Source organism: Capricornis sumatraensis, chromosome 9, assembly GCF_032405125.1.
Source record: "Capricornis sumatraensis isolate serow.1 chromosome 9, serow.2, whole genome shotgun sequence".
In the NCBI taxonomy this organism is placed as follows: domain Eukaryota; kingdom Metazoa; phylum Chordata; class Mammalia; order Artiodactyla; family Bovidae; genus Capricornis; species Capricornis sumatraensis.
Window position 1 is genome coordinate 86,345,187 of NC_091077.1, and position 14,644 is coordinate 86,359,830.

The following is a 14,644-nucleotide window of genomic DNA, read 5'->3' on the forward strand; positions in this document are numbered from 1 at the left end:
CCAACTCCTTGTGACCCCATGGACTGGAGCCAGGCCTCCCTGTCCATCGCCAACTCCCAGAGTTTACCCAAACTCATGTCCATTGAGTCAGTGATGCCATCCAGCCATCTCATCCTCTGTTGTCCCCTTCTCCTCCTGTCTTCAATCTTTCCAGCATCAGGGTCTTTTCCAATGAGTCAATTCTTCGCCAAAGTGGCCAAAGTATTGGAGTTTCAGCTTCAGCATCAGTGCTTTCCATGAATATTCAGGACTGATTTCCTTTAGAATGGGCTGGTTGGATGTTGTCCAAGGGATTCTCAAGAGTCTGCTCCAATACCACAGTTCAAAAGCATCAATTCTTCGCTGCTCATCTTTCTTTTATAATCAAATATATATGGACTTTATCTTAACATTAAATAATTAAATCATCTTACAAAGGAAGTTACTCAGTTTTTCCTTCATTAAAAAATTAGTTGGAGTGTCAGTTCTGATTCTTATGCTGGCTAATATAGGAAGCAGGGGGTTATTTATATTTAATACAGGTTTCTGTCATGGCAAATTAGTATTAGAAACAATAAGAAAGTGACTTCCATGTCCAGATCATTGGTTCAAGTGTGTCTGATTATTAATAGTTTGGTATACTTACCATGTTGTTTATTTTTTTTGCTTATAAATTCACTGCACAAAAGTTGGGTGTCAGCTACATTTTATTTCTAGCGTCTATATAGATAGGTAGTTCCTAGGCAGCTGGACACATTGTACTTTGTAACCACCTGTAAATACATCAGAATAACCCATTTCCAGCCAGCACTTTGACTCACACAATACTTGCTTCTAGGTTCCCCAGGTATTAATAAACTGTAGAATCTAGAACTATTTCCTCCTACTCATAGAAAATACAAAAATATAAAGTGGTGGTACATACTTTATACTGAGATTGTTTTCTTTCAATATTTGTGTTTTTTAGAATTTTATTAAAAGTTATTAATGGCTATATGTTAGACTACTAAGTTAATCTATACAGGAATTTTATGTTATATGCTTGTTTGGAAATCAACTCATGTTTTCCAGTGTGGGCTCAGTGGAAAGGAAGGCTGGATTCCGGTCCTAGTTTTGTCACTATTTGGCTCTTTAGTCTTACTGATAAGTCATATAACTGTCTGAAGCCTTTGTGTGTTCATATAAACATGGCAGTGTGAATCCTTTCTGTTTATGATCTTATGAAGTAATAGAAGTCTTTTGAAGAGTTAAGTTTATAGAAATACAGGACATCATTATATTCAGTAATACTGCATGCAGATAAATATGCTTAAATGGCTATAAGTGGTTAAGGAAAACAAAGAATTCAGTTAATTTCCAGTTTGATTCATAATAGTACAATCCTTTACAAATAATTTTATAATATTAAATATTTATGTAGATGAAGCCACTACCCTATTTCGAGCGACAACACTTGCGAGCACCTTGATGGAACAGTATATGAAAGCCACTGCTACACAATTTGTTCATCACGCTTTAAAAGACTCTATCTTAAAGATAATGGAAAGCAAGCAGTCTTGTGAGGTGAGTAATGTTGTATTTTAGCAAAGAGCATATTTTAATAGGTAATACTTTATAGCTAACTTTAAGGAAAATGTATTAGCTGTCTGAAACTGTTCATCAGAGCAGTTATACCTTTTGTAATACAAGTAGAAAAATGTTACGCAAAACAGACTTCAAAAGATGTAATTTATTTGGGGATTAAAAACCTCAAATTGTGCCAGAAATACATGAAAGTACTTTTATCATAAAGTGTATACTACTTTCAGAAAGTGTGTATGACATAAACTGAAGTTTTTGTTAAGAGAGTTCTCTTGTGTAAGTTCTAAGTAATATCTAGGTTTGTCCTTAGGGTTTTTTGTTTTTTTTTTTTTTTGGTGGCAGGGAGGTGGGTGGTAGGAATGGCAGAGGTATCCCTTTAAAAGCAAATAAAAAACATCCTTTTAGGATTAATTGTTAAAGGCTTCAGGCTTCCCTGGTGGCTCAGATGGTAAAGAATCTGCCTGCAATGCAGGAGACCTGGGTTTGATCCCAGGGTTGGGAATGTAAACTCATAACAAACCATTAAGAAAAAGAGTAGAATCTCATTTATGTGACTATTTTATCATTTTATTTTGAAGGTAGAGGAACTACAGGATAATATTTTTTAGGTCTGATACAGAACAAAGGAATTGCTTTTGATAATGTACACTGGGATCAGTCAAGATGTTAATTCTGCACTAAGTTGTCAATTTTTACTTATTAACTCAGAGGATAAATTGATAATATAGTATTGCAGACCTGGATTAATACCATAGTTAGCCTAAGTATAAAGGACAGAGACATGCAGCAAGTCTGCAGAAAGTCTCTGGATGTTGAATCCAGGCTAAGGTATTTAGATTCCCATAGATACATCTACTCCGTTGATTCTAGACAAGAATTCTTACATATCAAAAGTTGCTGTCAAGTTCATGATGCTGCCACTGAGGCATCTGGTATTTTATCAGTCATTTAAAAAGTCTTACTGATAAAAACTTTTCTAGTAAGTTTTTTCCTCACATGAATTTAGAATTAAGATAGGTTTTATAATAATATACAGTGATCTTTCTTCCCAGTTAAAATACTCCAATATATCTATGAATACGTGGCCACTTAAACGGGGTTTTTGTGTTGTAGTTGGGAATATTATGTTTAAAATAGTCTAATACAGTTTTGTGTGCCTGTAAAGTCTATGGTAAATGTGGTAAATGAATAAAAGAGAATTTTATTGATTAGTATTAACCCCAAGGCAGCTGAAAATTGTTGAATAATCATTGCTTGCTCTTCAGTTGAGTAGTTGGGAATTAACAGTAATAAGCCCATTAGGAGTTCCATAGAGTAAACTACTTGAAATTCCCATTTATCCCCACCACCAACACCAAAAGACTAATACAGATTGAAAAATGGAAAAATAGAGAACTTTGCAAACAACTGTTTGATTACCTTGATTGATTTGCATTTATTATTGCCAAGATGCATTTATATTGATTTATTCCTTCTCTTAGTTAAGTCCATCAAAGTTAGAAAAAAATGAAGATGTGAACACTAATTTAGCACACCTATTGAACATACTTTCAGAGCTTGTGGAGAAAATATTCATGGCTTCAGAAATACTTCCACCGTAAGTGGTGAAATTTTAATTTGACAAGAAATTGTATATTGCCTTTTTAAAATCTGTATTTATAAAAACGTGTAAGCTTTTTGACTATACTGATGTTATACTTTGAAAAAGCAGAGTTTTTAATCTTTACCCGATGAATTGTGTTTAAGGAAAAAGTGACTTGAAGAAACCAAAGTGAAATATTTGCATTAAAATAAATCATGTTTTTATACAGGCCAGTATGTATGGTTTATCTAGTAACTTGGGGGATGAATAGAAGCGTATAGTCTCAGATTTGACATCATGAAACATATGTACCTCTCCTATCTATAGTTGAATATCTGCCTCAGTATGTACACAAGATAGTTACCTGGTATCTGCTTAGTGGCTTCCACCGTTAGTGAAATCACTTATTCAAGACAGAAGTTAACTTACATTAAAATCTGCCTCCATTCTAGTATCTTTTCATTCTTTTCATTAATATAGAAGTAATCTGAAAATGATAGGGTTTCCTCCATAGTAGATATAAAGAACTGGGTAAATGAATTGACGAAAACCTAAGTTTCCCTTATCCTTTGCTAAATATTATTACTTGTAGCAGAGTACTTTTTTTGGGAAAAAGGCTAGTTGCATTTAAAGATGTCATAAGCTTTAGACTGCAATGAGATCAGTATTTTCATTTGCTTTCTGTATTGAGATGATTGTGTTATTTTGGCAGGACACTGAGGTATATTTATGGGTGTTTACAGAAATCTGTTCAGTACAAGTGGCCTACAAATACCACCATGAGAACAAGAGTTGTTAGGTAAGGCTTATTAATTGATTTGTTAAATCATTTTAATAGCCTGCACCAACAGTCAAGTGGCTAAGTGTGGAAATGTGAAGACTAACAGTATATAGTATACAATTAAAAACCTTTTTTCTTTGAATTTTATGTTAGGCCCTGTTGAATATTTTCTAAATTCAGATAGCTCCTAAACGTCAACTTACTGTGTTGTTTTTTTTTTTTTTTTAAGTTACTATGAAATACTTAGGTAGCTACCGTTTTGCATTTTCTAAAAACCTGAACATTCACTGATAGTCAATTAAACTATTTGGGAAGGTCTTTTTTTTGTTTTTAAACCATACAAAATGAGGTTAAAAGTTATATAACCAACAAAAATCTGTAGCTAACATCATATAGTACCCTTCATACACACACATACACATTCATGCATATATGTGCATTGTTGTTGTTTAGTCAGAGTCATGTCTAACTTTTTTGCAATCCCATGGACTGTAGCCCACCAGGCTCCTCTCCGTGGGATTCTCCAGGCAAGAATACTGGAGTGGGTTGCCATTTCCTTCTCCAAGGGATCTTCCTGGCCCAAGATCTAACCTGAGTCTCCTGCATTGGCAGGCAGTCTTTACTGCAGAGCCACCAGGGAAGCCCATTTATGTGTATACATACATAGAAAAGGAGAGAGAAACAAGAGGTAGAAGAGGGAGCGGGGAGACTAAGATTAGTTAATGTGTCTCTAGGAAAAGCAATAATTGAACCATACAGATAATGATTAATTGATTTGTAACAGTCTGTGTCTTGGTGCTCATCTCCTGCCAGAGTCTATAGTTCTGAAGCTGTCGCAGTGTGTTAGTTGTGCAGTAATTAGAAGGAATTGCTCTGTCAAGTCATATCATTTTTTAGCTTATATAGGAGGACTTTGGTATTATTTTAACTTTTGCAACGAGGAGGGAGATCTGTAGATGCTGAATTTGCTTAAGGTTATATAGATAGTGGCTAAGGCAGAACCAAAGGCAAAACGTCTAAGACCCAATCTAATATCCTTAATATCTGAAGGACTTTATTAAGCACACCACAACCTATTCAAGACAGTAGGGAAATTACTGCAAAAGCATCAGAGAATTCAACAGTCTAATGATAATAAAATTTATCGTATAGAATATATGCTGCCCATCGTGTTACAGACCATTGAAAAAAAAAAACTGGGCAACTACTGAAGACACTGGTATCACAGAATTAGTTTTGAAAATTTGCATTAATCCTGTCCCCAACCTACATTTGCAGAGAGATCTCATTTTACAGATAAAATCTCTTGGTTACTAATGATATGACAAATATCTAAGAATTGTCAATTTTACATTTTTTGGCTTTAGTAGAGATTGAGAGAATAGAAAAAAATTACAAGCAAATGTTTCAGCACAGTTGTGTGTGATACAAATGAAAACTGGTCTGTAAATTTCAAACAAGTATGTTTGTTAAGCAAACAGCTGGAAATTCTGCTATGCAGTTTGATACGACAGGGTATTTTAAGGGGCATTTATGGCCTAGGTGGTGACTTCTGCCCCTAGTTAAGCTTTTAAATATACATGTAGATACCTAGTATCCCTCTTATATTTAAAGTTACCTGTAAGAATTCACAGAAAGTAGATTCGCACACTGAAATTCTTTTATAATTCAGTGTGGTTAGGTTATATTTCAGATTCAAAGGCAAAGATATCAGAATATTTTCAAGTAAAACTTACGCAATTTCCTCATAAATTAAAAGACATCTAAAGATTTAATGTACTGATAATCAACATATTCCTTTTCTAAGATTTCCCCAAATTAGCAAACAACATTGTTGGGAGGTGAATGCTGAGAAGTGTTCTTCACTCTAATAGAGAAGAGAGACTGTGTCAGTAATTTCTAAAAAGAATTTTATTATCTTGGAAATAATGCTTGTCTTTCCAAGGGCAGGTGAGAGGTCAGTTATGAGTGTGGATCCCTCTTTAAGAGTAAATTAGAGAAACAGTATCTAAATGAGGACTATACCAGTAACTGAAGGGGGCAGACTAGCAATAGCTATATACACTTGTAGATGTACTTTGTACTTTGTTCCCAGAGTAAGTAAGATTAGCAGGTAAAATCATATGACAACTGTTGTTAAATGTGCGTTTATACTAAGTTTTTTTTTTGCTATTAATATTTTGTAATCTGAGAATTTTTTTTTAACTTTAGAACGCATGTCTTTTCCTCTGTTGCCTTAAAGGCTTTTCAACATTATGTTTGTATACTTTGTCATTTATTAAGAAGTCACTTTACCCCTAGTACAATGGATTCTTAATTTTTACATAATAATAAGTGAACAAAGTCAGTATAACGAACTTGATTTATAACAGACTGTTCTAAGAGGAAGGAGAAGTGAGAGAATGTCAATTTTAAGACCTTTACAGAACTATGTATCTATTAAAAAGGCTCACTTGTACTCCTATAATAATTTAGAAATTCCTAGTGTTCCTAAGGACACTCCTTCCTCAAAGTAAGTATAAAATGCACTGTTGGCCTGAAATAAACAGTGAATTTTAGATATAACTTAAATCTTTCCAGAGTAAACCTACAATTCTAAATAAGTACATATGTTTAAGAAGCAGAATATATATATATATATATATATATATGTATTCTTAAAATAGCTTATTATTTTCATGAAGTTGTATATTTGGTCAGCCCTGCATTAGTTCAAAGTTCATGGCTCTACAGGTATTAAGATTTTTATTATTTTAATGTAACACATTATAGTAGTTTTCTAAAATAACAAAATTTCCCTCCCATTCAGTGGTTTTGTTTTTCTTCGACTTATCTGTCCTGCCATCCTGAGTCCACGGATGTTTAATATCATCTCAGGTAATAAAATTTGAAATTAAAAAAAGTTTCATACTCTTTAGTGAGGTTATTCATTTTTTCTTTTAAATCTGATTTTTAAATTATTTACTTCTAAGACTTGGTATAAAAAAGCACCCAATTTGTTTTTGCTATTTTACCTTTTCTTTCCATTTTGCTTTTTTTCCTTTCTTTCCACTACTATCTGAAGCCTGAGATGGCATAAGTAGACACATACCATTTTTTGGCCTGTCCATACCCATGTCTCAGACTCTTAGGACTTTTTCCAGTCTGCAGTATTGGCTTTTTCAGGTTGGGAAGAAGAGCTTTCTGTGTGGTTTTAGCTCATGCTAGACTCTCGTCACTACCATTGCAAGTTGGATTTTAAAATTATAGCTGCAATTGTAGTTGTACTCTGCAAATACTTATGAAGAAGCCCTCTGAGATTTCCCAGTAGAGATTTCTTGTCACGAACTACATAATAATTGGCATTTTAAACTCCCAACAAACCAGATTCGGATTTGCATATTACTCATATGTCCATTATGGACTGACTTTCTGATGTTGTAGTAGACTTTTCAAATAAAGGATAAGAATGATATTTGTGACTATAAATGTAATCATAAGCCATTATTAGCAGAAGGAATCTGAAGCATTTTTGTCTTAATAATTTGAAGCTTAAAACTGTATTAAACATTTTTGGAATATCTTAAATTTTACCTTTATAGCCATTATATCTCTGTAAATACTTTCTGTTGCTACTAAAATGGTTAAATCTTTGGGTCTATTAAGAATTAAGGGTTTAGAATTCTTTTGGAGAGATGTGTTCATCTGAATGTCAGACTCTGAACCACTAGGCAATATTATTTATTGTTCAACAGCTTAAGATAAAAAGAATACAATCTAAAATCAGGCAGCCAGAGAGACTATCTATAGGCTTTTACTATAAAATAATCTCATTTCAGAGCTTAAAATTAATAGACAAATACTTTTCATTTACATTCTACTGTCAATACAGGGCAATATTTCCTAATTAACCTTTAAAAAAACTTTTAAAAATTAATACATTATGTTTTTCTCCTCAAAATAAAGCAGATTCCAGAATTTATTTTTGTTATTGAGCTTTAAAGTGAATTACTTGACTCATTGGAGGCTGGGAGCAGGAAACTGTTCATATTGCAAATTGACAACCTGGGTGGGTTGAAATTCACAATTCGTGAATTGTCCCCAAAGGGTATGTAGAGTGACACGTCTTTTTAGTGGTAAAGTTTTGAGGTATTTTGTAATACTATCAACCAGTTGGGAATTGCTGAGCCTTGTACCCTTTTCACAAACTGCAAGTGCTAATAAATGTGTTTGGTTTCCCCCCTTTAAATCAAGCTCTTTTGATTCATACAGATCATACACTTGCCAAAAAACACATTGCATTCTGAATGGAAGAATGTTAGTATTTTTAACTGTAAAGAAATATTAAAGTGCTAAATTTATAATGGTTTACCTGGAAGTACCTTTGGAGTTGGTGTCATTAACTGTGCCCAATTCTCTTGTAGATTCCCCATCTCCTATTGCTGCAAGAACACTGACATTAGTGGCTAAGTCTGTGCAGAACTTAGCAAATCTTGTGGAATTTGGAGCTAAGGTAAAAACATTTTGATACTTTAAAATGTCATTTTTGAGTGAAACCTAAACATGATAAAACCATAAAATATAAGTAAATTTTCAACAGTGGATATTTCATAATTTATGATTTTGTTGGTTTGTTCACATATTTAATGTTTTTAGATTTTAATAATGGAATTTTAAAAACCAGTTTTAGCTAGTATAGAAAACTTTTTTCAGTGTAATTTCCAGTATAATCAAAGTCTTCCATTTTTAAATATAAAAATCAGTTAGCATATTTTAAAATGTACCCCAGTTGTTATGTATTACATACTAAACATTCTCTGTAATGTTAAAATTTAGATGAGTTTTTAAACAACCCATATGTGATCCTACTAAGGACAGTTGACTATTAATATGTCACCTGCTTCTGTCATTATTAAACTTCTTGTATCTGGAAACATGTAATTATTTTTCTTAATCCTTATTTAATGCCATCATGTAAATGTTAAATATCTTCTACTGGATACATAGATGATTTCCAGTTTGTCACTGTGCCTTATATCCACACACACACACACTCTTCCTTTCAAACTTGTTACACACACACACACACACTCTCTCTCTTCCTTTCAAACTTGTCCAGTTATTTCTTTAAATGAACTTTGGAGCAGAATTACTAAGGAAGAAGACTTTTTGCTTCTCAGCCTTGCCAAAACTCAGCTATTATTACTTTTATTTTTGACAGTCTGATAGGCATACTACTTTGTGTTTCCTTATTTCATCACTTTTAGACTAGATGATTTTTCATGTCTAGGTCCTTATCTCACCTTACTGAGTTTAAAAGAGCTTGTGTTAATACTAAACTTTTCCTATTGTAACATAGCATGTTGTAGAATAGGTTTAAGACTTTAGAAAGAAGCAGTTTGTAGCCTGACTTAGCTTTTGAATGTATCTGAATTCTGAGGCAGGTTATGAGTGCTGATTTTTTATTGCAGTCCTTATCATACTGTATTTTAATTCATTATATTCTCTGCTAGATTCTAATAACCTCTGGGTACTTGGCAAGTAGTTTCTCAGTAATTATTTTTGAATGACCTACATATAAACAGTTTGTTTCTGCTAGGCTATGTATGCTGATTTTTTTTCATCCAGAATTTGGTCATTAAAAATATACCCCTATTCCTTAGAATAGCTGCTTGCTTATATTAGAAAGAAAATAGTCATTTTATGATTAAATTCTTACAAATATGTTCTGCTACTGATAATATGATTTATAAGAATTTATACTATATGTATTGTTTTTGTTACAGATCAGATGCTTTTCGTCCATATAGTAAGACTTTTATTTTTATATTTTTAGGAGCCTTACATGGAAGGTGTCAATCCATTCATCAAAAGTAATAAACATCGCATGATCATGTTTTTAGATGAACTAGGGGTATGTATATAATTTTTTAAGTATTTTGACACCTAAAAGCTTTTCTATCCAGAACTGAAAAAAAAATTCAAAAGCTGCATATTTTTGTCTACCTTCCTAAACAATTTCACTTGATTATAATGATAATCATTTATTCTTATGATAAGTAGTTTTCACCACAAATATAGTATTGTGGCTTTTGGATTTCTTGTGTCATTTTCAGTTTCTGTCTTGTCTTTCATTATCTTCTTAGCTGCCCACCTCACCACTATGTCAGTCTGTTGCTGCTTTAGCTGCTTTAACAAAGTAGTGGAACTTGAAACAGTAAAATCAGTATTCAGTCTGGTAGTACTTTATTGACACTAAGTTACTTTATGAAACTTAATTAATTAACACTGATTTCTATATGTTAGTTATGTGTTTGTGGCATAGTCCACAGATAATTATAGACCTGAATGGTTCTCATTAACACCTGTCATGTAGCTCTTATATGTGCTGATGAGTTTGGACAAATTATACCAGTTTAATCATGAAAGTCAGTCTGAAAGAGCATAGGAATTTTAAGTTTCGGTTGCCTTTAATCCATATTAAAGAGTTAATGCTTGCATTATTTGCCCTCCAGATTTTTTTTTTCTTAAACAAAAACCTCTTCATAGATTTAAAATTTAGAAAAACCATTTGCTTAGAATAGTAGTAATACTACATGATATTTTGTCCTGTGATTGAAGAAAATGAAACCTGATTTTTGTGTGAATATTGAGGTCATAAAATCTGTCAAGTTGAATTTTAAGAGATAATTATGTATTAAATTTTATCTATTGTACCAGTTAGGATCTTTTCAGAAGAGATAGTAGTGTCGTATTTCTAAACCCAGTTTTATGATTCCCTTAAAGAATGTACCTGAACTTCCGGACACTACAGAGCATTCTAGAACTGACCTTTCCCGTGATTTAGCAGCATTGCATGAGATTTGTGTGGCCCATTCAGATGAACTGCGGACGCTCAGTAATGAGCGTGGTGCACAACAGGTAGGTTTTTGCCAGCCTTTGTTAACAATATTATTTCTTTACATGTAAGCACAATATCAGCATAAGATTCTTTGAGAGCTGATAAATAGCTGAACTACAATTAGTCTTACTTTACTAATTAAAATTTTAAGACTCTGAATCAAAATCCACAAAGATCTCAGCAAACAGGAATGATGAGCCCAGATAAAGATTACATATTTTTGATACCGCAAAATGTCAAACCTTGCTTCTAAGTTAATGTGAACTCTATTGAAAAAACGGAGGTGTTTATACCCTTTGTGGCGTGTATGGAAGTGGTAAGTGAGCTAACAGTCAATCAGTAGTGATGTAGTGTTTTTCTGTCTGCTTCTGTCACACACACACCATGCATGGCCAGGTAACTCTGCAAACTGTCAAACACATGAGAATTATGCATGTGTTCTAAGACTGATAAAAACATTTCAAGATCCAGAGATTCTGGAATATGGCCTTAAAAACGAAGCACTGTCACCAGTGGCCGACATGCGGCAGGGGCCTTAGGAGGGGTTAACACATTGACTGCAGTGATTCTGAGTTCTCCTCAATCTGAGATTCTACAATTCTCGTTTCTTCCCAGTTTAGATAATAATAGCACGATTCACTTAGGTTCCGATCACTTTAGAAACTCAGGCAGAATATGTGCCATAGACCTACTTATATGCTCTTGGCATCTAAATTGCCTTCCTGCTACACTGGAGTTGGGTTTATTATATGGCTTGCCTTAAATACTTTTTTTTTTAATTATTTTTTTTTTTTGGAGAATTTGGCCCAATTAGTTAAGACTTTCTAAGAAAGATAAAGGAGCTGAATGATTTAATTGTAGGCCCAGTGTTGTCATTCATGATTACAGCATTCATTAGACTATAGCCTGATTGCCCTTATGTGCTCTTACAGGGCTTGAGGTGTGTCATTTATAATGATAAATCTGTCTTCTGATAAGATGTTGAGTAAAAAATTATATCTCAACCAAAATAACATGACCAGAAATATTTAATCAAGGACTGAGTAATACATACTTACAGTTGTTTGCTTTTTTTTGAGTAGAATGGTAATGTTATTTTATGAATCCTTTTGAGTTCATACGGTATCTTTCAAATCCAGGTTTCCCATCCCTGAGATTTGACAGAGCTTTCATTCATTTACTAATTATTTTCATATTGTTTTTCCTTGTCTAGCATGTACTGAAAAAGCTTCTGGCTATAACAGAACTGCTTCAGCAAAAACAAAACCAGTATACAAAAACTAACGATGTCAGGTAGCAGCCTTCGCCGCAGTGTTCTGCATGGATTCAGCATGCCCCAAATGGTAAATCACATCAGTATAACGTCTCCTTTGCTCTTGCCAAAAAAATAGCACACCTTTCCACATTCCAGTGATGTGTGAGCTATGCAAATAGAACTCAAGATTCTGCTGGTAACTGCTCCAGCAGCTTTGTAAGCTATCTTTACCAACCTCTGAGCCTTGGTGTACAGATCACCTTTCACACAATGTTATGACTGTATCTTGAACTTTGAAAATATATTTTCAATACATTCAATTGCCAAAGTTTTGCTGTTTCTTGAGAAAAGAACTATGAAAAAGCATTCTCTGTTGACAATTGAGTATAACTGGATTGCAGACTGTTCTTACTTCTTCCTGAATTAGGAATATGACCGTCTGACTGTTCAATGACTATTTGTATTTACAGTTTCCAGAATTTGCCATTACAATAGGAACAATCCTTGCTGTATACTTTTTTAAAATAACTGTGCTATCTCTGCTGGAACTGTTGAAAGAAAATATATAGAGTGGATCTATTGCTCATCAGCTTTATTTTTTAAACGTACCACTTATTTTGTTGGAATTGTCAAAGACTGTATTTAGAACTCATAATGCTTTTGTTTAATGTTTACAACAGTAAATAGTTTGAATTCAATAAATATTATTGGTCATTGTGTACTGATCAATGCATGTTACCCATTCAACCATTTATAAATGACCAATTTCTTTTGTATGTTAAAAAAAAACCTAGAATACTTTCATTGAACATATTCATTAATTCCAAGTTGAATTTTTAAATTATGCGAACAACTTCATCAGCCACTGAACAACTATCCATCTTTGACCTTCTGACTACTTGTATCTGCTGGATATTTAGTTTGACTGTATAGTTTTATTTGCTTCTGTATGTGTATTTTTGTGAATTATTCACAGGGTTAAGTTAAAATAAAACCAAGGGATATCTTAAAATTGATTACTTCTGTCTAAATACAGCTAAACATTTAATTTCATTATTTTCTTCCTCCTTTAGGGGCAGTTCAAAATTTAGTACCAGAGCAAGGCCCAGGGAGAAGATGAAATTTGAGCTTTTTTTTTTTCTGGCTAATGGTCTCTTTTGAAGGATTCTATTAATTCATTATGTATTTGTTAACAATTCTTTCCCTCCCATAATTTTCCAGGGGGAGACAAGGCATACAAGGTGGTTCTAAACAAGTATGTACTGAGAAAAGCATTTCCCACAATAAAGAAAAATTTTCTGAAGGCCTACATTCTAACAGCAACACTGTTTCTTCCTGTATTTTAAGCATTAGAGGGATAGAATAAAGTGTTAAAACTGAGGGTTCACAAAATTTCTACATAGTATAATTTTAAGTATTAAAGGCTGTTACTTGTATAGAGGTAGCTAGCCCTAATGGACAAGGCAATGGCACCCCACTCCAGTACTCTTGCCTGGAAAATCCCATGGACGGAGGAGCCTGGTGGGCTGCAGTCCACGGGTTCGCTAAGACTCGAACACGACTGAGGAACTTCACTCTCACACAGTGGAGAAGGAAATGGCAACCCACTCCAGTGTTCTTGCCTGGAGAATCCCAGGGACGGGGGAGCCTGGTGGGCTGCCGTCTATGGGGTTGCACAGAGTGGGACATGACTGAAGAGACTTAGCAGCAGCTAGCCCTAAAGTAGCTGCAATTTTACAAGTTGAACAGTGTTACCAAAATACTCAGCATATCCAGAGTTCCTTTCTTTTCAGCTAGACAGTGGTATGCCATTTGGCCTCCTTTGGTGTTCTAGGATAAACTAGAAGGGACACAGGCTAGTGATATCTCTGAAAACATTTTGGAAATAAAAAGGTCCAGATTTGAGTGCTTGGCAATTTGGTTATCTCCCTCTAATCACACCTCAGTTTTCACCATACTAATGTACCTGCCCTTTCCTGATCTCAACTATTTCTCCTCCTCCTGCCTTTTATTTATTAAAAAAAAAAAAAAAAAAAAACCCCACAAATATAAAGTCACCCTGCTTTTCATATTTTAATGACATGCTTATCCCTTAAAACTGGAATAAAAAACTTGTTATTTACCTTTGTAGGACTGAGAGTCACTTAGCTGATCAATGATGAAATAAAACCTAAACGTTTTTTTTTAAGGGGGTTGGTAGGAAAATCTTCAGAGATAAATGGGGACCTTGCTCTGATGCCAAACTTGAGTGACCTAAAAGAGAAACAAGCTACTTCACTGGGGACAGCTTGCCTTCCTGTCTAGAGCCTGGCAGCACTGCCGCTTCATCTGGACTGTACTTAGAGGAGCGTCAGTTCTGGCTTCTCCCCCTTCACTTTCATAAGATCATACTTTGTGAATTTCATTCCTCAGTGAGAAGGAAAACTAAAAAAGCTCAAGCCTAAAATACAAAGAATTATTTAAAAATATGCATATAGTAAATTTTACTTTACTTTTGAAATTTGAAATGTAATTAAATGGTACCTATACTTCATGGAAAAGTGTATCCTGGGATGCACTGACACTGAGGAGAGGGTTGTATCTGGA

The 14,644-nt window shown here is 33.9% G+C and overlaps 1 protein-coding gene across 1 annotated transcript in view; it reads left to right on the plus strand.

Moving 5' to 3' along the window:
• The window catches only part of RASA1 (RAS p21 protein activator 1), a 101,728-nt gene extending 88,444 nt beyond the window's left edge, over positions 1-13,284 (plus strand). Inside the window, exons 18-25 of the mRNA XM_068980935.1 lie at positions 1,400-1,542; positions 3,042-3,157; positions 3,855-3,941; positions 6,733-6,800; positions 8,327-8,415; positions 9,739-9,816; positions 10,689-10,823; positions 12,017-13,284. Of these exons, the coding sequence (XP_068837036.1) occupies positions 1,400-1,542; positions 3,042-3,157; positions 3,855-3,941; positions 6,733-6,800; positions 8,327-8,415; positions 9,739-9,816; positions 10,689-10,823; positions 12,017-12,100 (800 nt within the window). The 3' untranslated portion in view covers positions 12,101-13,284. The remainder of the gene's footprint in view (positions 1-1,399; positions 1,543-3,041; positions 3,158-3,854; positions 3,942-6,732; positions 6,801-8,326; positions 8,416-9,738; positions 9,817-10,688; positions 10,824-12,016) is intronic.
• Positions 13,285-14,644: the final 1,360 nt, after the last annotated feature.